This window comes from Hemitrygon akajei, chromosome 8 (assembly GCF_048418815.1).
Source record: "Hemitrygon akajei chromosome 8, sHemAka1.3, whole genome shotgun sequence".
In the NCBI taxonomy this organism is placed as follows: domain Eukaryota; kingdom Metazoa; phylum Chordata; class Chondrichthyes; order Myliobatiformes; family Dasyatidae; genus Hemitrygon; species Hemitrygon akajei.
In genome coordinates, this window is record NC_133131.1 from 161,054,746 (window position 1) to 161,079,907 (window position 25,162).

General features: G+C 42.0%; 1 protein-coding gene and 1 long non-coding RNA gene across 4 annotated transcripts in view; one reads left to right on the top strand and one right to left on the bottom strand.

Moving 5' to 3' along the window:
* The window catches only part of LOC140732373 (uncharacterized), a 67,270-nt gene extending 65,381 nt beyond the window's left edge, over positions 1 to 1,889 (bottom strand). The window contains exon 1 of the long non-coding RNA XR_012100056.1: positions 1,850 to 1,889. This is a non-coding gene — a long non-coding RNA (uncharacterized lncRNA). The remainder of the gene's footprint in view (positions 1 to 1,849) is intronic.
* A 631-nt stretch (positions 1,890 to 2,520) lies between these two features.
* The window catches only part of xrcc2 (X-ray repair complementing defective repair in Chinese hamster cells 2), a 151,712-nt gene continuing 129,070 nt past the window's right edge, over positions 2,521 to 25,162 (top strand). For all 3 annotated transcript variants that reach the window (XM_073054923.1, XM_073054924.1, XM_073054922.1), the window contains exons 1-2: positions 2,521 to 2,637; positions 8,752 to 8,833. In XM_073054923.1, the coding sequence (XP_072911024.1) occupies positions 2,599 to 2,637; positions 8,752 to 8,833 (121 nt within the window). In that variant the 5' untranslated portion in view covers positions 2,521 to 2,598. The remainder of the gene's footprint in view (positions 2,638 to 8,751; positions 8,834 to 25,162) is intronic.

The window sequence follows — 25,162 nt, forward strand, 5'->3', positions numbered from 1 at the left end:
CAGGGGACTCCCAGGACTGTGTGCTCAGTCCACTGCTGTTCATTCTGCTGACTGTGCTGCAATTCACAGCTCGAATCACATAATCAAGTTCGCCGATAACATGACCATGGTAGGTCTCATCAGCAAGAACGACGAGTCAGCATACAGAGAGGAGGTACAGCGGCTAACAGACTGGTGCAGAGCCAACAACCTGTCTCTGAATGTGAGCAAAACAAAAGAGATGGTTGTTGACTTCAGGAGAGCATGGAGCGACCACTCTCCGCTGAACATTGATGGCTCCTCTGTTGAGATCGTTAAGAGCACCAAATTTCTTGGTGTTCACCTGGCGGAGAATCTCACCTGGTCCCTCAACATCAGCTCCATAGCACAGAAAGCCCAGCAGTGTCTCTACTTTCTGCGAAGGCTGAGGAAAGTCCATCTCCCACCCCTCCATCCTCATCACATTCTACAGAGGATGTATTGAGAGCATCCTGAGCAGCTGCATCACTGCCTGGTTCGAAAATTGCACCATCTCTGATTGCAAAACCCTGTAGCGGATAGTGAGGTCAGCTGAGAAGAGCATCGGGATCTCTCTTCCCACTACTACAGATATTTACACCACACGCTGCACCCAAAAAGCTAACAGCATTATGAAGGACCCCACACACCCCTCACGTAAACTCTTCTCCCTCTTGCCAACTGACAAAAGGTACTGAAACATTCAGGCTCTCATTACCAGACTGTGCAACAGTTTCTTCCCCCAAGCCATCAGACTCCTCAATATTCAGAGTCCAGACTGACACCTACATCATTTATTATCATATTGTAATTTGTCCTCTATTGTGCCTATTGTCTTGTTTACATAATTATTGTACTGCCCTGCACTGTTTTGTGCACTTTATGTTGTCCTGAGCAGGTCTGTAGTCTAGTGCAGTTTTTTATGTTGTTTTATGTAGTCTAGTGTAGCCTTGTGCTGTCTAGTGTAGTTTTGTGTCTCATATAGCACCAGGGTCCTGGAGGAACCATAGAACCATGGAACACTACAGCACAGTACAGGCCCTTCAGCCCTCCATGTTGTGCGGAACGTTGTTTCATTTTTACTGTGTACTGTACTAGCAGTTTATGGTCGAAATGACAATAAACTTGACTTGACTTGACTCCAGTTCTAGACACTTCTGCTATGCTCATCTACCCTATATACACCCTCACCTATCGCGCGCGCGCGCGTGTGTGTGTGTAATGCAGCATCCCTACCAACAACAACTCCCAGCATCATCTGTTCCATAGACACTCAAAATAGATGAGTAGTTGGGATGCTATTGTGAATACTGAGCCCCTATGTTCATGGTGGAATGACTGAACCATCTCACAGACTACATGCTTGCCTCATCATCCACCTCAGAATCTACAAAACCAAAGCAGAAGTAAGTCAGGCTCAACCCCAGGGGTCAGGTAGTGCAGCAGTTAGCGTAACACTGTTCCAGTGCCAACAACCCCAGTTCTGTTCCACCGCAGTCTGTAAGGAGTTAGTACGTTCTTCCCACATCTGCATGGGTTCCTCTAGGTGGCCAGTTCCCTCCCACGTTCCAAAGATGTACGGGTTAGTAGGGTAATTGGTCTTATGGGTGTAGCTGGGCAGTGAGAGCTCGTTGGACTGGAAGAGCCCGTTACTGTGCTAGATCTCTAAATAAATAAATATAGCATGCTGTCAGGCTGAAAAAGGTAATCCTAGAGTGCTGATCATTGTTAAAATATTTAACATTACTGTAATATGCAGTTTGACGGGTAAATTTAAAACATTTTTGAATCTTCATGCACTCTAAAATGCTGGTAAAGTGATTGACAGAGGCCTGAGGACAACTTATCTTACCTGAAGAAACCTTGAACTTTTCTCCACTTCTCATGGTTGTGAGAAGTAAAAACTTAAAAGGGACCTGAGGGGCAATTTCTTTGCACAAAGGGATAAGCTGCCAAAAAAGTGCTTGAAGCAGGTAGAATAATATTTAAGAGAGTTGGTTATGTTTATGAATATGTAGGGTTTAGATGGACTAAATGTGGGCAAACAGTGGGCACTATGGTCAGCCTGCTTCCACCTGTCCGCTCTATGACTTTGATTATTACTTATTTAATTTAAATATTTGATATACATACTGTAATTCTGGGTTTTTTCCCTATATTATCATGTTTGCATCGTACTGCTGCCGCAAAGTTGACATATCCGGGTGATATTAAACCTGATTCTGATAGGGTTATGATATTATAATATTTTTATAATATGTTATTCGGAGTTTAAAGGAAGGATATGAAACAAAAGTGCCTCTGCTGGTGAATGAGATAAAAGTTCCCGTAAAGTTAAATAAGAGAAGCTTTGAGTTCTAGAATCAAAGTTTGGCATCCATAAAATCAATTTCTGCATATTTCTCAGCAAATTGTCGTTCACTAATTGGAGAAATCATGGACTAAAAGCAACGCTGATACTGGAATGCAGACGGACGTGCGGAGGGAACCGGGGTGTAACTATGGTAACCAGAGGGCGGAAGTGTGCGGAGGGCAAAGGTGAAGCTGCCGGTGGGAGGTTGTCCCTCCGGGGTCCGGATCGCTTTCCAGCCGCGTCTCGGTATGACCAGCGACTTCCGGCAGCGGGAGTCGGGCACCGAGGTGAGGGGGAGTCGGTGAGACGAGCCCGGGGGTGGGGTGGGGGCACAGGGAGCCAGCGGAAAGGGTGAGGAGAGCCCGGTGGACAGAGGGGGGAAGTGTAGGCGAGAAGTTCTGAGCGGGTGAGGAATAGGTGCTGGGGTGGTGAGAGAGGGGCGGCGATTGTTGTTTTGTTGAGGCAGGGTGGTGGAGGGGGTGCAGTGAGTGGTGCGGTGCAGGGTTAGAGGGTGGAGTTTAGAGCGTAAAGTATTTCCACATCATTCTTCCCAAAGTACATTGCTCCATTTTTGGCGTTCATCTCCCGCCCCCTTTGCTGTACTCATGCCGGTCGTTTCAGCTTGCAGAAGAGCTACAGTTATTAATCCTTACTCATTCAGCCACATAGCAAAGTTTATACCGTTATAAACTTTTCCCAAAAACACCATAAACAAACACCTCCCAGTCAGAGAACCCATCCTCCACGTTTGCATCCTGTCACTAAACCTTGTTTTAAATCTGTTTCTATGTCCTTAATTTCAGGGCTTCGGTCACCTAAAATTGTCAAATATTATCTTGATCTCAAGGGCAATCTCTCTTATCTCACCTCTGCAATTTAATGTTTGGATAAATGCACGTGGTATTTTATTGTATATACACCTGCATTATCCAAACACGGGCTAAAGAGCAAAATTGCAAGCGTTAGATAAAAGTGATTGACCTTGATATTACGCTTTGTAACTCCAGAAATTAATTGAACGAAAAACACAGGAACGGGGATACTTGCCCACTAAGTTTTTCTTTCCTTTTTCTTAGCGAGGTGCTCGCGTATGATGAGGTGGCGTAATGATGAATGCCATTCACATACATCTTGCAAACAACCCATAATTAATTATGTACACAAAGACTGCTTAGTCAAATGATATATTTACAATATTATGCAAATATTACTGAACTTCATGGATCAAGGCAATATTTGACCAAATGTATGTCTTTAAAAATAAAGCTGAAATTGATGGTCATCAAAGGGATTACGCAATTTTGACGAGAACCAGACCTTGTAACAAGGAAGATCATTAGAGTTGTTGGATGGTCAATCATCCCAGTTCAGGGACGTTAGTACTGGAGATTCTTAAGCTAAGGTCCTAGGCCCAAGCATGTTTAATTACCTCAATGACTGCCCTTCCATTAAGGACATCTGCTGATGATAATGTGTTGTTCAGCTTCATTCAAAAATCAGCAATTGAAGCAATCAATGTGTCTGCACGCGGCACGACCCAAACAATATCTAGGTGGGTAAGTTGCAAGTTCATCCCACAAAAACACCCTGGGTATTGACCATCTCTGGCAAAAGAGAGTCTATCCCTCTACATTGGATGATCAAAGATATTGGCAAGTCTCCTGCTATCAGTGTCCTGGGAGACAACATTGACCAGAAGCTTAGCCGGGGCAGCCACATACATACAGCAGGCCTGTGCATAGTTTCCATAATCCCTGAGGTACACTGATGCCTGTCGATTACCTAAAAGGCAAAATTGTAATGTCACACTCTTGAACTACCCAGATGAGTGCAATGCTTGAAATGTTAAATCGATGACAAAGCACTATGCTTTCCTAGTCCACCATCCTAAGCATTCATTTCCTTTTTCAACAGTACATAATGGTTGCAGAATATATCATCCATGCGGTGAACCAGATATTCACCTAGAACCCTAGACTATTCTCATAGCAACTCCGAGCATCAAGGCTGACAAGGGCTTCAGGATCTTCAAAGTCTGATTTATGATGTGCTGATTTTAATTGTCAAAATCTCCTAGATTTGGAGAAGGTTCCATTAGATTGGGAATTGTAAATGTAATCCTAATTCCGATTGAAGTTAGAGAGGGAAACGGATGGATGTCAGCTCTGGCAGGGTTTGCAGGCCTTTACTTCCTACAAAGCAAAATCTAACATCCTGAATGGCTGTGATGCTTCGTTCCCAGATGAGCTCAACATGCTTTGAAAGGGAGAATAAAACAACACCTTTGCAAATCCCTGCAACATCTAGTAACCCTGTGATCCCTGTCTCAAAGGCTGATGTCAGAACATCTTTCAAGAAGGTGAACGCCTGCAAGGCATCAGGTTCTGATGATGTACCTGGTAGGGCATCAAAAACCTGTGCCAACCAACTGGCAGGTGTGTTCAAGGACATCTTCAATCTGCCACTGCTGCAGTCACTTCAAAAAGGTAACAATCATACCAGTGCCCAAGAAGAGCAGGGCGAGTTGCCTCAGTGACTATCGCCCAGTGACATTCATATCTACTGTGATGAAGTGCTTTGAGAGGTTTGTTATGACCCACTGCAATTTGCCTATTACCCCAATAGGTCTACAGCAGATGCAGTCTCACTGTTTCTCCATTCAGCCTTGGATCACCTGGACAATAGTATGATCTACATCAGGCTGTTGTTCAATACAATCATACCTTCAGTTCTAATCAACTAACTCCAAAACCTGTTACCTCCGTCTGCAACTGAATCCTTGACTTCCTTGCCAGGAGATCACAGCCTGTGCAGATCGGAAATAACATCTCTTCACTGATGATCAACACTGGCGCACCTTAAGGATGCCCACTGCTCTACTCTCTTTATACCCATGATTGTGTGGCTAAACACAACTCAAATGCCATCTATAAATTTGCCGATGACATAACTATTGTTGGCAGAATTTCAGATGGTGACGAGGAAGCATGCAGGAGCAAGCTAGATCAGATGGTTGATCGGTGTTGTAACAACAACCAGGCACTCAACCAAGGAAATGATTGTGGACTTCTGGAAGGGAAAGTCAAGGGAACACATGCCAGTCCTCATCAAGGTATCAGCAGTGGAAAGGGTGAGCATTTTCAAGTTCTCGGATTTCAGCATCTCTGAAGATCTATGCTGAACTGAACATATTGATGCAATTACAAAGAAGATACGACAGCAGCTTTATTTCATTAGGAGTTCGAGGAGATTTAGTGTGTCACCACAGACTCTTGCAAATCGCTACAGGTGTACCGTGGAGAGCGTTCTAACTGGTCACATCACCATCTGGTGTGGAGGGGCCACTGCGCAGGAGTGGGAAAAGCTGCAGAAAGTTGTAAACTCAGCCAGCTCCAACATGGGCACTAGCATCAAGGACACTTTCAAAAGACGATCCCTTAAAAAGGCAGCATTCATCATCAAGTAACCCCGTCACCCAGGACATGCCCTCATCTCATTGCTACCATCATGGAGGAGGTACAGGAACCTGAAGGCACACACTCAACATTTCAGGAACAGCTTCCTCACCCCCCCCCACCCCCACCTCACTTCACCTCCACCATCTCAAATTTCTGAATGGACAGTGAACCAATGAACACTGCCTCACTACTTTTCCTCTCTTTTTGCACTACTTATTTAATTTTTTATATACTTATTATAATTATTATGTATTGCTGGCACAGACAACAAATTTCACAACATTTACTGGTGATATTAAATTTGATTCTGATTATTATTCAGAAAGGAAATATGACTGAAAGCTAAGATAGGACATTCTGCGACCATTGTGTACTAATTGACTATCCAATGTAGGTGAATAGCTAAATACTTGTCATGAAAAAAGTATTATTAAAAACTTTTTATCATGGAACTTAGAAAAACTCTTTATAATTGGGTAAAATCAACATTCGTTTTTATTAAACTGAAGTCTTCTTTGACCAATTAATCAAAGTTTTTTAAACAAGTAACCTGTAGTCAATCAAGGGAAACCACTGAAAGAACAATACTCAAGATTTCCAAGCAGCATTTGATTGGGTATGGCATCAATGATTTTTGCAAAAGATTGAAAGCTTTTGGTATAACAGGTTTAAAATCAAAACACTGAAATGCCCTAAATTAAATGCTGAAAGCACTCAGCTGAAAAGGGATCTTTCGGGGAAAACTGGAAAGTGAAAAAGTGTGAATGTCTCGAGTCGTAGAACTTCCATCTAATCTATAAAAAAATAATAAGATAAATTACACACAGTGGGCACTTTATGAGGTATACCTGTGGCTGTTCCCATTAATAATAAGTATACAACTTTAGATACTATTGAGGGGGATGACCTACCAGGGGGAGCCACAGTCTCTGGCACTGAGTCTGGAGCTGTGGCTCAGGAGGGCAGAGAGGTGAAGAGGACTGCAATGTTGCTAGGAGATTCCTTAATCAGAGGAACAGAGACAAGGTTCTGTGAGTGCGATGGAGACATCCAGAGAGTATATTGCCTCCCTGGTGTCAGGATATGGGATGTTTTGCATCAGGTCCATGGCATTCTCGAGCAAGGATGAGCAGCCAGAAGTCTTGGTGCATATTGGCACCAACGACATAGGTAGACAAGATGAGGTGGTCCTGAAGAGAAATTTTAGGGAGGTAGGTAGAAAGCTGAGAAACAGGATAGTAATCTAGGGATTGCTACCTGTGCCAAATGTCGGTGAGGGTAAGAATAGGCAGGTGAATATGTGGCTGAGGAAATGATGCAGGGGGCAGGGGTTCAGACTTGTGGATCATTGGGAGGGACATGTTCAACACAACTTTGTGGGCCAAAGGGCCTGTATTGTGCTGTAGGTTTTCTATGTTAATTGAGGGAGTGATTGGGACTCTAGCAGCTCTCTTTTCTCCATTGGCTGGTGCTTTTTAAATCTGCTCTTGTCTCCACTGGCCAGCTAACCTAACTCCGCAATCTTCACCTTGTTGCAGTTCTTGGAAACCACAAAATTAATTCCTGCCTTTTACCACAATGCTTCCAACTTATCATCTAGTGATGCTTTTATAGTTTTTACTATCCTCTATTGAGTTAGAATCCTTGCAGCAAAATTCTTTGTTAAATTTGGATTACTGTTTACAACATCTAGGATGTGGCAAGTAAAATAACTAAGAATGTGTACTATAAACCAAGCGGCAGTCCACAAAGTATGAAATCATTGCACAAAAATATCACTGAGAAAATATGTGCATGTTGATTAGGCCTCCAGAAGACTGGTAACTGAAGTATAGTTTTGCTTTTAACACAGCTCAGCACATCATGGAAACCAGCCTCCCCTCTATGGATTCAAACCATATTTCTAGCTGCCTCAGTAAGCAGCCAGCATAATCAAATTACCCACCTGCTCCTGACATTATCTGTCTTACCCCCTCCCCACATTGGGCAGAAGATTCAAAGCCTGAAAGCATTTACCATCAAACTTAAGGACAGCTTCTATCCCACTGTGATCACACTCTTGAATGATGGACTTTAAGCCTCACAATCTATCTCATTATGATCTTGCACTTTATCATTTACCTGCACTGCACTTTTTCAGTAGCTTTAACAATTTTTTCTGCAATGCTTTTTTACCTAAACACACAGTGTGATGATTTGATCTATATGATGAATTTGCAAGACAAGCTTTTCACTGTACATCTGATAATAATAAACCAATACCAATACTAACCCGCTCATTTTATGAGTGGATGGAGTCCTATCTTAGTCAAAAGGAGTATAAAACTTATGTAGGTTAGGACAGCGATAAGCTCCTCCTGTAGGATGTGGAAGAATGGGGACATTCCAAAGTTCCTAGTGACTACACGTGGAAGAAGTCTACAGGACCACTTCATAGCGGATCATGTAGGTCAATTGGAACTACAGATGTCCTCACTGTAGAGAATGCAGTTGACGGTACATTTAGTGAGTTAGTCACGACTGACTAGTTCATTAACTGTACTGTCAACGACAGAATAGAGATGAAGAAAAGCCAGAGTGGGTAGATAGTCAGGAGTCCCCTGTGGTCATTTCCCTGACTGACAAGTAGACCATGTTGGATACTTTGGCAGGGGGAGAGTGGGAAATGTTGCGGTTGGGGGGTGTATCTGCTGCTGCATTTAAAAGTGAATCCATATTTGTACAAAATTAAACAATTGCTTAATTGAAAGAATGTAGAATAAACAAACATGCAACTTGAATCCTGACTATATTTAGTGTAATGAAGGACTTTTACCTACCTTATACAATCATACAGTTTTGATCAGGACCAGGGAGGAAAGTTGTTGTAGCAGAGATTAATGTGAAATTTGGTAATTAGACACTTGTGAATTACTGAAAAATGTATTTTTAATCTTTTGATAGCTGCTTGCTCGACTCAAAGGGAGAAGTTCTGTGAAGCATCTTGAGCCACGGCTTTTTACCGGGGAAGGGTTGCTGAATCATGGTAAGAAACCACAAAGGAACAAAGAGGTTGGGAAGAGTCATGTTACCAAATTCATCCTACTTATTTTCTTGCTTAAAGTTTTCTTCCAATTGTACACTCAGACCCCGCTTAACACTGAGGATGCATTCCTCGGAGGTGGGCCGCTATATAAATCACCGCTGTGCAGGGTTATTATATCATTACATAAATGGACATGTGTGCCTAAGATCTATGATATATAATTTTATGTATACACAGTAATTCGTGGAGTAACAGACACACAAATAGGCCGAACCTGTACATCAGTGGAGCAGCAGCAATAGAGGGAAGGAAGTGGGTGGTGATTACATCTTAGAAGAGGGACCAGGTCCTCCTCCAACCTTGGCTTCTTCTTCAAGTAGGCCTCGATTTGACTGCCTTTTCTTAAGTTTCCTCTCATAAAGCAGTTCTCAGTAGCAGGAAATCTTGTCGCGAACACCTCTCTGCCTTATTGCTTTGCTCCCATTTTTTAATAATTGTTCTAATCGTTCATATAGCCAATTTCATAGAGGTGCCTACATCAACTTGATGCTCACCAGCTTCTAAATGCCATATCACTTGTGGTTCACATTCATAGTAATGCTTTTCCTAGACGTTATTGATGAGCTACCCTCACTGAAGTTTCAGGCCGTTTTCCAGACATTATTGGTGAGAAAAAATGGACTAAGTTGACGAGGGAGCAAGAACATTTATACACATGGGGGGAGGAAGAGCGTGATTGGCTCAGAGTGTATGTAAAGCACTCTCATTGGCTGATTGAATGTTTACTGTAATGGTGGCTACTCTTGAAAAGTTTCAAGTGTTGTTTAAATTAAACTTTTGCCATTTTTAAAATTTCAATGTAGCCCCCTGGCACGCTTCAGGCTCGCTCAGCTCGCTTCCGTCTAGGGGGAGCAGCCTTCGGCCCCGCCAAACTGGGTAATCAGCTTGTGTGGATGCTGTGTGATGTCCCCACCTCGCCAAACAACTGACAGTATACCATTTGCGATTAAATGATTACACTTTATAGATCTTACTAGAACTAAATGATTAATAATGATAAAATATATATGAAGGAAAGTAAAATAAAGAAAAGGCACCAAAACTTATCAAAGTCCAAACCACTTCATGCACAACCATTGGAGCTCAATTAACAAAGTCTTCTGGCCACCATTCGATCCCCTCAGACCTCCTCGACTCGCAGCTCAGGACCACCCGAAGTGATCAACCAAGCACTCCCAGCACGTCTGTCTTCGTCTCCTCTCCTCGCCGAAAATCCTGGCCTCGGACCCCCGCTCAGGGTCCCTTCCGTCGCCCAGCTTACAGCATCGCGTCCTCGCTCTCTCACCCCCTCGCGCCGACTCCCCAAAATGCCCACCAACAATAGCTTACTGTTACGTACCCCGTAACTGGGTCACTTACCAGCAAAGATAGAGAGGTCCGTTGAAGTCTGATGGTACTATTTTTAACAGTATTTATTGATAAAAATACACAAAAATAATATCAATGCAAACATACAGATAATATGCTCGTCAATACTAAATCTAAAAGCGCGGGTATAATAATAATCACTAAGAAATAGCTCTATCGTTGTCTAGGGGATAATGTATTGTCCGATGGAAATATAAAAGTCACTCAAGTTCATGCAGGCTGCAGCCTTTGGTTGGAGTCAAGAGAGAGATTTTTGAACTTGCCAGCGTTTCTTTTTTATGATGTCGATCCTTCGAAATTTCATTGGTGGTGGTTTCTTCTTAGCTAAACCATCTTCCGTGGTAAGGCCCCCAATCCCGGCAAAGGGAAAGGACACACGTGAGCCTCCCACCGGCTGTCGCTACCAAATGCTGTCACGGGACTTCCAGCGTCTCTCCTGGTGCGTCTAAAGGGGTTGTTCCCCAGACCCTCTTTTATCCTTACTCACGGGGTCTCAGATGTCAATCAGGTTGGGATGATGCAATCCCTCAACCAGCCCCCTCTAATCATTCCCTGAAGGCTTCCATGAATAGTACAGTACTCAATACACAATTCCATCTCCAAGAGACAATGGCCGTTATCCGTGGCTTTGTATCACGGAGGCCAGGACACATTCCAAACGTCTCTCTCTCATTTCCTGGGTCTCCTGACCTGAATTAATAGCGATCCTGCGATTCTCAAAAAGGAGGGGGCTACTGTGTACCCTTCGGCCCCTCAGAGTTGGGGCACAGTCGTAACACTTACAGACCCAGAAGAGAGAATAACATTAATCCCAATTGGTTAACAAATGAATACAATTTTCATTATCAGCAACTCTAAACCCAAACAAGCTGCGAGAGAAAGCGCTTATCATAACAAAGAAGCATTCCTACTTTTAACAAAACAAAGAAGCCATTTTGATTAATATACGCAGTAACAAAGAAAAAGAAGAAACCCCCTTACACCAATAAGAAACTCCCCTACATCAATAAATAGTTGAATAACCACCTTGTAACAAATCAGCGCTATGCAGGGTCTGAGTATATTCTATTCATGGAAGTTAGTGACTGCCCATTACACTGCTGGCATTGTAGGTCCTTCATCTCTGGTGGTGTTCAGGGTTTCCTTCATCACGTCAGTAGCTTCCTCTTGCGTGACGGACAATAGTGAAAACCGAGTCCCAGGTGGTGACTCAGGAATAGCATCATACTCAGATGTAGGAGGAACCTTCATTGCTGTTGTGCAACAGTTTAGTGTTACCAGTTAGAGTTGTTAGCGCTGAGCTGAACATGGAGGACCGGTGGACCACTCTTAGTCTGGCCTCCACCCTTTGACCTGTTTGGCATAGGTGGCCCTAACAAGAGCCAAAGCATAAAACCCTGACTCCAGCCAACATAGTTCTCCAGGTCATTGAGGCATGCAAGCCTCCAAACCCTACAACAAGGTTGTGGTCCTCTTGGAGGTCTGTTCCAGGAAAGTATGTGTCTTTTGACTGAAAGCTGACCTCCCCCTTCATGGTGACTAATTATGTCAAATTATGAGACGAATTGATTTTCATCTCTCATGTGATGAAACTCCAAAATAATAGCCTTTATGGAGAGCTTCTTGAATGGGTCATGATTGAGAAGATGTTTGCATTGGTTAAACTAGGCAAAATTTTGCAAATGTAATGACAGTGGAACTGGCAGTTTTCTCACTTAACTGACCATTTTGGGATCTCTTCTTTTGGGGATTTTGGGAAAATTCCTGTCGGTATTTCAGTGGAATAAAGGAAATAACAATGGCATGAGTGGGGAACTGACCGAAGTTGACTGGAAAGGGACATTTGCAGGAAGGACAGCAGAGCAGCAATGGCTGGAGTTTCTGCAAAAAATGAGGGAAGTGCAAGATAGATATATTCCAAATAAGAAGAAATTTTCAAAGGGAACAAGGACACTACCGTGGCTGACAAGTGAAGTCAGAGCCAAAGTAAAAGCAAAAGAGGGGGCATACAAGGAAGCCAAAGCTAGTGGGAAGATAAGAGGATTGGGGAGCTTTTAACAACTTGCAGAAAGAAACTAAGAAGGTCACTCGGAAGGAAAAGATGAATTATGAGAGGAAGCTGGCGACTAATAACAAAGAAGATACTAAAAGGTTTTTTAAGTATATAAAGGGTGAAAGAGAGTCGAGGGTAGATATAGGACTAATGCTAAATGACGCTGGAGATATTGTAATGAAAGATGCAGAGATGGCAGAGAAACTGAATGCGTATTTTGCATTAGTCTTCACAGTGGAAAGCGTCTGTGGTATACCGGACATTCAAGAGTGTCAGGGAAGTGAGGTTTGTCCGGTGAAAATTACAACTAAGAAAGTGCTCAGGGAGCTTAGTGGTTTGAGGTTGGATAAATCTCCTGGACCTGATGGAATGCACCCTCGGGTTCTGAAGGAAGTCGCTGGATAGATTGCGGAGGCGTTAATGATGATCTTTCAAGAATCAATAGATTCTGGCATTGTACCGGGTGACTGGAAAATTGCAAATGTTACTTTGCTATTTAAGAAGGGTGGGAGGCAGCAGAAAGGAAACTATAGACCTGTTAGCCTGACATCAATGGTTGGGAAGTTGTTAGAATCAGTTGTTAGGGATGAGATTACGGAGTACCTGGAGGCACATGATAAGATAGGCCAAAGTCAGCATGGCTTCCTGAAAGGAAAATCCTGCCCAACAAACCTACTGCAATTTGAGAAAATTACAAGCAGGGTAGACAAAGGAGATGCAGTAGACGTGGTTTTCAGAAGGCCTTTGACAATGTGTCACAAACAAGCTAAGAGCCCATGGAATTACAGGGAAGTTACTAGCATGAGTGGAGCATTGGCTGGTCGGCAGTAAACAGAGAATGGGAATAAAGGGATCCTATTCTGGCTGGCTGCCAGTTACCAGTGGAGTTCCACGTGGATCGGTGTTGGGACCACTGCTTTTTACGATATATGTCAATGATTTGTACTACGGTATTAAGGGATTTGTGGCTAAATTTGCCGATGATACAAAGATAAGCGGAGGAGTGGGTAGTGTTCAGGAAACAGTGAGCCAGCAGGGAGATTTAGATAGCTTAGGGGAATGGGCAAAGAAGTGGCAAATGAAATACAATGGTGGGAAGTGTATGGGCATGCTCTTTGGTGGAAGAAATAAACAGGCGGACTATTATTTAGATGGGAAGAGAATTCAAAATGCAGAGATGCAAAGGGACTTGTGCAAGATACCCTAAAGGTTAATCTGCAGGTTGAGTCGGTTGTGAAGAAGTCAAATGCAATGTTGGCATTCATTTCTAGAGCTATAGAATATAAGAGCAGGGCTGTGATGTTGAAGCTCTATAAGGCACTTGTGAGACTGCACTTGGAGTATTGTGTGCAGTTTTGGGTTCCTTATTTTAGAAAGGATAAACTGACATTGGAGAGGGTTCAGAGAAGATTCACGAGAATAATTCCAGGAATGAAAGGGTTACCGTATGAGGAATATCTGGCAGCTCTTGGGCTATATTCCCTGGAGTTCAGGAGAATGAGGGGGTATCTCATAGAAACATTCTGAATGTTAAAAGACCTGAACAGATTAGATATGGCAAAGTTATTTCCCATGGTAGGGGATTCTAGGACAAGAGGGCACAACTTCAGGATTGAAGGATGTCCATTTAGAACTGAGATGCAGAGAAATTACTTTAGTCAGTGAATGGTAAATCTGTGGAATTTGTTGCCATAAGTGGCTGTGGAGGCCAAGTCATTGAGTGTATTTAAGGCAGAGATAGATAGGTTCTTGCTTAGCGAGGGCATCAAAGAAGTGAAAGCAAGGGAGTGTGGATGACTGGATGAAGTGGATCAGCCCATGATTGAATGGTGGAGCAGACTCAATAGGCCGAATGGCCTACTTCTGCTCCTATATCTTATGATCTTACTGGATAGTTAGGTTCTTAAAAACTGTTGTCATATATTTGAGGCACAGCCTCAGAATAGAGGGACGTTCATTTAAAACAGAACTGAAATGAAATTTCTTTAGCCAGAGCATGTTGAATCTGTGCAATTCATTGCTATGGATGGTTGTGGAAGCCAAGTCATTGAGGATATTTTAAGCAGAGGTTGATAACTTAATTAGTAAGGGTGTCAAAGGTTATGAAGAGAAGGCAGGAGAATGGGATTGAGAGGTTTTTTAGATGTTTTGCAAAATCTCTATCGCTATCAAAAGAAAATGAATGGGTGAAAATTTTAGTTATTTAAACACCTGCTTGAAAACCTATGCTTTGTTCCACAGGCTAATTTCACGGCCCAATTACGATGTTATTAGGCAGGAACTGGGAGTGTAAATTGAGAACAGATGCACTCAGGGAAATATGGGGATTGTTTAGTGAACACTTACATGGGGTTCTGGATAGGTTTGTCCCTTTGAGTCAGGGAAGGGATAGTAGGATGAAGGAGGTGGAATATTTAGTAAAGAGGATACTTAAGCATACTTAAGGTTTAGGAAGCAATGGTGTCAGACAGAGCTCTTGAGAGGGCATGAGAAGATTTTTGTGAGTAGTGCTAAGGAAAACCCTAAAGGAGATAGGGTGGATGTGGAGAGGATGTTTCCTGTGGTGGGGGTATCCAGAACTAGAGGGCACAGCCTCTAAATTGAGGGCTGACATTTTAGAACAGAGGTAAGGAGAAATTTTTTTAGCCAAAGAGTAGTGAATCTGTGGAGTGCTCTGTCCCAGACTGTGGTGGAGGCCAAGTCCGTGGGTATACTTAAGGCAGAAGTTGATGGTTTTATGATCAGGCAGGATATTGAAGGATATGGCGAGAAGGCAGGTGTATGGGTTTGAGTGGGATCCGGGATCAGCCATGATGAAATGGCAGAGCAGACTCGATGGGCTGAATGGCCTAATTCTGTTCTTATGGTCTTATGGTTTCTACACACATGATACCGGTGCCTAAGAAGAACATGGTAACCTGCCTTAATGACTGTCGTCCAGTAGCACTTATATCCACATTGCTAAAGTGTTTTGAGAGGTTGGTGATGAAACATATCGACTCCTGCCTGAGAAGCATCTTAGATCCACTCCGATTTGCCTACCAGAGCAACACCAGATGCCAACTCACTGTTTCTTCACTCAACCCTGGAACATCTGGACAGCAAAGATGCTTATATCAGGATGTTCTTTAGTGCCTACAGCTCAGCATTCCATACTATTATTCCCCTCAAAACTAATCAATAAGCTTGAAGAATTTGATATCAATAACTCCTTGGTGCAATTGAATCCTTGATTTCCTCACATGCAGTCTCCAGGCAGTTCAAATTGGCAACAGCATCTTCAATGATCTCCATCAGCCGTGTACACCACAAGGCTGTGTGCATTGTCCTCTGTTCTACTCAATTTACATTTATGACTGTGGTGCCATATTCAAATTTGCTGATGACTCCACTGTTGTAGGCTGAATCAGCATATAGGTGGAAGATTGAAAATTTGGCTGAGTGGTGCCATAACAACAAACTTTTACTTACCGTAATCTCAGCAAGACCAAGGAGCTGATTATTAATTTCAGGGTGAGGAAACCAGAGGTCCGTTAGCCAGTCTTCATTGAAGGATCAGGGGTGGAGAGGGTCAGCAACTTTAAATTCCTCAGTGTTACTATTTTGTAGGACCTGTCTTGGGCCTAGCATGTAAGTGCAATTATGAAGAAAGCATTGGCAGTGCCTCAACTTCCTTTCGAAGATTCAGTATGACATGTAAAACTTTGACAAACTTCTATTGATCTATAGTGGAAAGCATATTGACTATCTGTGTCACAATTTGGCTAACACCAATGCCCTTGAACGGTAATCCTACAAAAAATAGTGGATACAGCCCAGTCCATCACAGGTAAAGCCCTCCCCACCATTGTGCAGATCTACATGAAGTGTTGATGCAGGAAAGCAGCGTCCATCATCAAGGATCATTCACCACCCAAGATATGCTTTTTTCTCACTGCTGCCATCAGGAAGAAGGTATAGGAGCCTCAGGACTCACACCACCAGGTTCAGGAACAGTTATTACCCCTCAGCCATCAGGCTCTTGAACTGAAGGGGATAACTTCATTCAACTTCACTTGCCCCATCACTGAAATGTTCCCGCAACAGATGAACTCGCTTTCAAGGGCTCTTCATCTCGTGCACTTGATATTTATTGCTTATTTATTTATTGCTATTATTTCTTGTTTATTTGTATTTTTGGTGGGGGGAGTATGGGGCAGATGTCAGAAGTAGTGTTTTTACATAGACTATTAATTGCACAGAACATACTGTAGAGATAGTGTTAGAGGCAGATAGGTTAGGGATAGTTAAGAGATTCTTACATAGGCATATGAATGAAAGAAAATTGAGTGCTATGTGAGGGGACGGTTAGATTGATCTTGGAGTAGGCACTGTTTTATGTTCTAGGCTTTCAGTGAGGTTTTAATGGTATACTTGCTCATAGTTATTCTTTAGCGAACTCTTGGCTCTAGTAATAAAGCTGATTTTATATATGAGAATAATATTTCCTTCTGAATATTTCAAATGCAATAGGTTTAAATATAATAGAATTTTAAATTTATACTGTATTTAAATTTAAGTTGTTTTATAATTATCACATGTACCAAGATACAGTGAAAAACTTGTCTTACAGATCCACACAGATTATTTCATTACAATAGTGCATTGACTTAATACAAGGTAAAACAACAGAATGCAGAATCGAGTGCGATACTCACAGAGGAAGTGCAGTGCAGGCAGACAGATGGGGAAAATTGTGAGGTCAATTGTGTACATGGAGCTCAGAAAAATAGAGGGCACTGGGTAACCCTAGGTAATTTCTAAGCTAAGGACATTTTCGGCACAGCTTTATGGGCCGAAGGGCCTGTATTGTGCTATAGGTTTTCTATGTTTCTATGTTTAGGAGTCCATGTGATCATACAAATTATGTTGGCTTCTTTACCGAGGCAATGAGAAGTGTAGGTGGAGTCCATGGAAGGGAAGCTAATTTCCTTGATGTGCCAAGCCGTTTCTGCAAATTGCTGCCGTTTCTTGTGATCGCTGGCAGAGCTGTGGCCGCACCAAGTTGTCATGCAACTGGATAGGATGCTTTCTATTGTGCTTCAATAAAAATTGATGAGGGTCAAAAAGGATATGCCAAATTTCTTTAGTCTCCTGAGGAAGTAGAGTTACTGGTAAACTTTCCTGCCCATAGTATCAATGGTTTTGGACCAGAAAAAAAACTATTGGTGATGTTCAGTCCTTGGAATCAAAGCCCTCAACCCTCTTAATCCCAGCACCATTTAAATAAATAGGAGCGTGTGCACAGTTCCCCTTTTCCTGAACTTTGTTTTTATTGATTGTGAGGAAATGGTTATTGTCATGTCATTAGATTCTCTATCTTCATGTATTCCAACTATTAAAGTTCAAAGTAAATTTATTATCAAAGTACATATATGTCACCATATACAACACTGAGATTCATTTTCTTGCTGGCATACTCAATGAATCCATAGTAGAATCAATGAAAGACTGCATTGGGCATTCCAACCAATGTGCAAAAGACAACAAACTGTGCTAGTACAAAAAGAACAAATTAATTAATTGATTGATAGATAGATAGATAGATAAATAAGCAAGCAAGCAATAACTATCAAGAACATGAGAAGAAGATTCTTTGAAATTGAGTCCATAGGTTGTGGGAACATTTCAATGATGGGGCAAGTGAAGTTGAGTGAACTTTGGTTCAAGAGCCTGGTGGTTGATCTGTTCCTGAACTTGGTGGTGTGAGTCCTGAGGCTCGTGTACCTTCTTCCTGACAGCAGCAGTGAGAAGAGAGCATGATCTGGGTGGTGGGGGTCTGATGGTGGATGCTGCTTTCTTGCAACAATAATTCATGTAGGTATGCTCAGTGGTGGGGGAGGACTTTACCCATCAGGTACGGGGCCGTATCCACTACTTTTTGTAGGATCTAACGTTCAAGGGCATTGATGTTTCTATACCAGGCTGTGATGCAGCCAGTCAATGTACTTCCCACTACCCAATATAGAAGTTTTAGATGTTGTGCCGCATCTTCGCAAGCACTTAAGGAAGTAGAGGTATTGTTGTGCTTTCTTCAAAATTGCAATTGGAACCCCAGGACAGGTCCTCTGAAATAAAAACACTGAGGCATTTAAAGTTGCTGACCCTCTCCACTGCTGATCCTCTGGTGAGGACTGGCTCATGAACCTCTGGTCATGACTAGACTGAACTCCTGCCTCAGCAAGGACCTGGACCCACTGCAATTTGCCTATCGCCACAATTGGTCAACAGCAGACGCAATCTGAATGGCTCTTAACATGGCTTTAGACCACCTGGACAACACAAACACCTACATCAGGATGCTGTTCATCGACTATAGCACAGCATTTAATACCATCACTCCCACAATCCTGTTTGAGAAATTACAGAATCTGGGCCTCTGTACCTCCCTCTGCAATTGGATCCTTGACTTCCTAATCGGAAGACCACAATCTATGTGGATTGGTGATAACATATCCTCCTCGCTGATGGTCAACAGTGGCATATCTCAGGTGTGTGCTTAACCCTCCGCTGTACTCTTTATTTACACATGACTGTGTGGCTAGGCATATTGTAGCTCAAATAACATCTATAAATTTGCTGATGATACAACCATTGTTGGTAGAATCTCAGGTGGTGACGAGAGGGCATACAGGAGTGAGATATGCCAACCAGTGAGTGGTGCCGCAGCAACGACCTGGCACTCAACGTCAGTAAGCCGAAAGAGCTGACTGTGGACTTCAGGAAGGGTATGATAAAGGAACACATACCAATCTTCATAGGGGGATCAGAAGTGGAGAGAGTAAGCAGCTTCAAGTTCCCGGGTGTCAAGATCTATGAGGATCTAACCTTGTCCCCACATATCAATGTAGTCATAAAGAAGGCAAGACAGCGGCTATACTTTATTAGGAGTTTGAAGAGCTTTGGCATGTTAACAAATACACTCAAAAACCTCTATAGTTGTACCATGAAGAGCATTCTGACAGGCTGCATCAGTGTCTGGTATGGAGGGGCTACTGCACAGGACCAAAAGAAGCTGCAGAAGGTTGTAAATCTAGTCAGCTCCATCTTGGGTACTAGCCTACAAAGTACCCAGGACATCTTTAGGGAGTTGTGTCTCAGAAAGTCAGTGTCCATTATTAAGAACCTCCAGAACCCAGGGCATGCCCTTTTCTCACTGTTAACATCAGGTAGGAGATACAGAAGCCTGAAGGCACACACTCAGCGATTCAGGAACAGCTCCTTCCCCTCTGCCATCTGATTCCTAAGTGGACATTGAATCTTTGGACACTACCTCACTTCTTTTACTATACAGTATTTCTGTTTTTGTACGTTTTTAAATCTATTCAATATACGTAATTGATTTACTTGTTTATTATTTTTTTCTTTTTTCTCTGCTAGATTATGTATTGCATTGAACTGCTGCTGCTAAGTTAACAAATTTCAAGTCACATGCCGATGATAATAAACCTGATTCTGGTTTTGATTCTTCTCCTAGTCAATAATCAGCTCCTGGGTCTTGCTGATATTGAGTGATAGGTTGTTGTTATAGCACCACAGCCAGATTTTCAATTCCCCCCCCCCCCCCCCCGCAATATGCTGATTTGACACTACCTTTGATTCAGCCGATGACAGTGGGGTCATCAGCAAACTTCAGTTTAATATCGGACAATGTATACAGCAGACATCAATGAAATAGATAAAAAACAAAAAAATCAGGCCCCCTCCGCCCACTTGCTCCCATCAACCCACACCAGCCTCCACCCAGCCCACTACAGTGGTGTCATCTACAATCCTGCAGATGTAGTTAAGGCAGAATTTGCCGCACAGTTGTGTGTGTAAAGAATAGAATGGGGGATGAGGACACAGTAGTACTCATGGCAGAGGTGTTGCAGCTTATCCTTACTGATTACAGTCTGTTGGCCAGAAAATCAAAGGTCCAGTTGCAAAGGGAGGTCCTGAGTCCCAAATCTCGGAGCTTGGAGATGAGTTTTCTTAGAGTTATAGTACTGAAGGCAGAACAGTAGTCAATAAATAGTTTAACATTGGTGTCTTTACTGTCCAGATGCTCCAGAGATGAGATCTGCCACAGACCAGTTTCGTCAGTGGTCAAATAGCAGTGAGTCACAGTTAACATGGAGTCTGCAGTTAATGTGTGCCATGACTAGCCTTTTGAAGCAGTTCATGATGGTAGATGTCAGAGCCACTGGGTAGCAGTCATTAAGATATTTTACCTTGATTTTCTTACTGGTATGATAGTGATTTTTTTCTTAGGAACTTAATTAGGCCATTGGACTTATCGAGTCTGCTCCATCATTCTATCATGCATGGCTTATTTGTCATTCCTCTCAACCTAATGGAATTCCTAAAGCAGATGAGTTTTACTCAGAATGAAGTAGGGGGAGCTTAAAATGCCTGCAAGTACCCCCACCAGCTGATTTGTGCAAGATCTATAAACATGGCCAGGGAAAACTTTCTCAGCCAGATGCTTTCTGTGGGTTCACTCTTTCTACAAATCTGTTCTTATGTTTGCAATGGTGACTGTTGAGGCATTAAACTGTTCAGTATTTTAGCTTCTGTAGCTATAAAAATTGTTGCAGTACAGTGTATAGGATAAAACGTGCTCATTTTTTGGTTCTGTTTTGCTGTGTCATAATTCTTCAGGGCAGTTGACTCCTCAGCCAGTTTGACGACATTACTGTTGCTATGCATCAACAATTTTATTGAACATGACACTTGCAAAAATCAAAATTGGAAAATGGAAAGTTTTGTGCTGCAGAGATTGCTAGATTACACACACACTGTAATTCAATGGCAACGTTGGGTGCTATTGCTTCACCATTTCTGTTTGCATTATGCCCCTGTACTTACTCACAAAGATGGGAATGATCTTGGGGTAAGAGGGGTGGGCAAGGATGACTGAGTCAGGATGGGTAGACTCTCACGGTGTGTGGCAAATACTACATTTCCTTGCCTTCGTTGGTGCATGCACAGTTTTCTGTGTTCTTCAGGAATGCAGCCGTGAGGTTCTGTTTGTTAACCTTGGCCCTCAATTCCAGCCTGAAGCAGTGGGAGGGAAGAAGTGCCAGAAAGTAAGGATCAGCAGCAGAATCTCACATTTTCACTTCAAAGCCCCATCAGTAAATAAGACAGGCATATCAATTGACAGAGCTGCCTTTTAGTGGGAAGCTCTAAATAAAGGTTGGCTTGAGTCTTTCAAGTGTTTAATACCATTGAGGGATTTTATTCTTCAGGATTCATTTAACTTGGAAGAGATTAGAAGCTATTGGCACATTGTCTGACAGCTCTTATCTGGTTCACTTCTGAGCCAAAGAAAGGAAATGGTTGTACTCAGTGCAGACTTGACCTCTAGACAAAGTATTGGTGGTTGAGATAAATTTGGATGAATGTGAGATTTGTCTGCTTTTTTCATATTTTCAGACTGTTCCACGCTAAATTAAACTGTTGTATCTTTAATGGTTGTGCAAGAAATGTCACAACATCTGGGTTAGGTACATAAGATCCATGTGGGTTTTACATATAGTACAGTGGATTCAATGAACTTGCCTAGGGCTTTTGACAAGTGCACCCTTTTGAGCAAGAGTTGATGCTGTGGACTTTGATTCCTTAAAGTATTGCATAGAGATTCAGAAAAAAATTATGTTTAAGTACCATTATTCAGGACTCTGAGGCAAAAGCAAATAGGATATATATTTTTTTAACAATCAAAGTGAAGTTTCAATGGTAGTTAATTATTGTATATAAAGCATACACTCAGTGTCCAGTTTATTAGGTGCAGGAGTGGAGCCCAGTGTGGTCTTCTGCTACTGTTGCCCATCTACTTCAAGGGTCAACATATTGTGCATTCTGTTGTAAAGCATGGTTACTTAATTTACAGTGCCTTCCTGTCAGCTTGAATTGAATTGACTTTTTTACTTACATCCTTCATTAACATGAGGAGTAAAAATATTTACATTACATCTCTGTCTAAATGTACAATGTGCAATTTATAGTAATTTATAATAAATAGTATGTAACCAGTCTGACCATTCTCTTCTAACCTCCTTCATTAACAAGACACTTTCTCCCAAAGAATTGCCACTCACTGGATTTTTTTTTGTATTTTACACCATTCTTTGTGAAGTCAAAAGACTTGTGTATGTGAAAATCCCAGGAGATCAGCAGTTTCTGAGATATCAAAGCAACCCATACAGCACCAACAATCATTCCACTGTCAAAGTCACTTAGATCACATTCTTTCCCCATTCTGATGTTTGGCCTGAAGAACAACTGAATCTCTTGACCATGTCTACATGCTTTAATGCATTGAGTTGCTGCCACATGGTTAGCTAATTATATTGTTGCATTAACCCACAGTATGTAATAAAGTGGCCACTGAGTATATGTCCAACATTTCTTAATGTTTCAGAGTCCATGATCCATGTCCAAGTAATAAGAAGAATTTATGGTAATGATTAATTATACTCTGACCTACAAACTATTGCTTAGTACAATTGCCAAGTTGATGGGAACTTCTCTTTCCAGTTAGGCTTTATGAGGAAGAAGAATGCTGGGCGTAGTCTTTCTTTCATTCAAACCTGGATCACAATTGCAAAAATTGGCAAAAGAAAGCCCCTCAGGAATGGACTGAAGGATTAATTTCCTAAGCCAAGCAAGTTGAACAGAAACTTGCCACGAAACAAAAGCAGTTACTACATATCATTCAGCATTTGCATGTATCCTAGTCAAGTAATTTAGGGAACCTCATATTTGAATTTAGTCAATGGGCATTCATCCACATAAGTTGATTGCACTGCAACTTCAGACTGCATTGTCTTGGAGACCAAAACGGTGCAATGTTGACTTAACAGATATCTTTCCAAACCCAGAAACAATTAAAGGACACATTGACAATGTGTAGGTTAATTCAGGAAACCAATAGTGATCAGAGAGTAATCAGTCGATAAATCCTTTGAGTTTCAAATATGAATAATACATATTTATATCATTTTGGTATAATATTTATAACATTTTAGAACATAAGTATAAGAGCAACACACAAAATGCTGGAGGAACTCAGTAGTCAAGCAGCATCTATGGAAAGGATATATTGGGCTTGAAATGTAGACTGTTTATTCCTTTCCATAGATGCTGCCTGACCATAAGATAGAGGAGCAGAATTAGGCCATATTACCATCAAGTCTGCTCCACCATTTTCTGTCTTCTCTCTGCATCCCTTCATGCCCTGACTAATCAACAATCTATCAACCTCTGCCTTAAACATATTCAATGTCTTGGCCTCCACAGACGCCTGTGGCAATGAATTCCACAGATTCACTAGTCTCTGGCTAAAGAAGTTCCTCCTCATCTCCGTTCTTTTTTTCACTTTTTGTAATTTATTTTTTTATTGAAGTTCATCATCAAACAAACATTTCCATAAGATGTATTTCAGACATTGTACATATATATCATATAATCATACATATCACAAATCTCCACAAAGTATTTCTCATCTCCATTCTAAGTGGAAGTTCCTCTATTTTGAGGCTGTGTCCTCCGGTCTGAGACTTCCCCACCATAAGAAACATCCTCTCCACATCCACTCTGTCGAGACCTTTCAAAATAATATAGGTTTCAATGAGATCACCCCCCCACCACCACCATTCTTCTGAATTCCAGTGAGTACAGGCCCAGAGCTATCATATGCTCCTCATATTAATAACATAGATGTGTACTATGCTGCGAGGCAGCAGCATGTTACAATAGTTCCATGTATTTATTTGTCTTAATATTATTTAGCTTGTTTCAATGGCCTGTTTCTGTACTGGCTAGCAATACTGTGAAATAACAATGGACATTAATCTGTTTTAAAAACATTTTCATCATCCTTCTGTCTCTCGGGATACTTTATTCTATCAAGTGCTTTGGCTACAGTAGCAGAGGCAAATTCATATATATGAAGAAGCAGCTACTAGCAGCTTTGTTTGCCCAGCAGAAGCTCGATATTTCAGATGAGCGGAGATGTCGGGGCTACAGATTCGGATAAAAAGCGCTGCAACAGGATGTGGAGATGTAAACCATATCTCCCGTATATCATTATAGGGAACGTAAGGTCACTGGGAATTAAAATGGAGGAACCACCAGTATTCACAAGAACACAGAATGAATATCGGGAATGCAGTGTTATGTGTTTCATAGTTGCACGAGCAAATCCCGAATTCCAACACTACTGTGAATGAGTTTTCAACAAGGCGAGCAGACAGAATTAACTTACAGTGTGGTAAGAAGAAGGGAGGTGGGCTTGATGTGCTTGTGGATAATAGATGGTGTAATCCCGGTCACATTTCTGTAAAAGAACGAATTTGCAGTCTGCACATTGAACTGCTTGCTTGCTATGAGTTTGCATCTGTATTATTTATCAATGCGTTTAGTCATGCCATATTGCTCATGTCTATATTCTGCGTTCCCAACGAAGTACCAACTCTGCATTTGATGTCATATACACCACCATTGCAAAATTCCAGACCCAACGCCCCAATACGTTCACTGCAGTATCAGGAGACTTCAACTATGTTTCTCTCTCGACAACCTCACCCACCTTCAATCAACTTATCTATGTTATCATACAAGAGAAAATACAACACTGTATCTCTTGTATGCAAATATTAAAGATATTAAAGATGCATACAGCTCCACAGCTCCACAGCTCTCCCCCCACTTGGGGGGAGAGATCAGATCACAACCTGGTTCACCTCATGCCCTTGTATAAGCCTAAAATACAACAGCTAGTACCACCAAGATAGTAAGGAAATGGTCTTCAGAGGCCATTG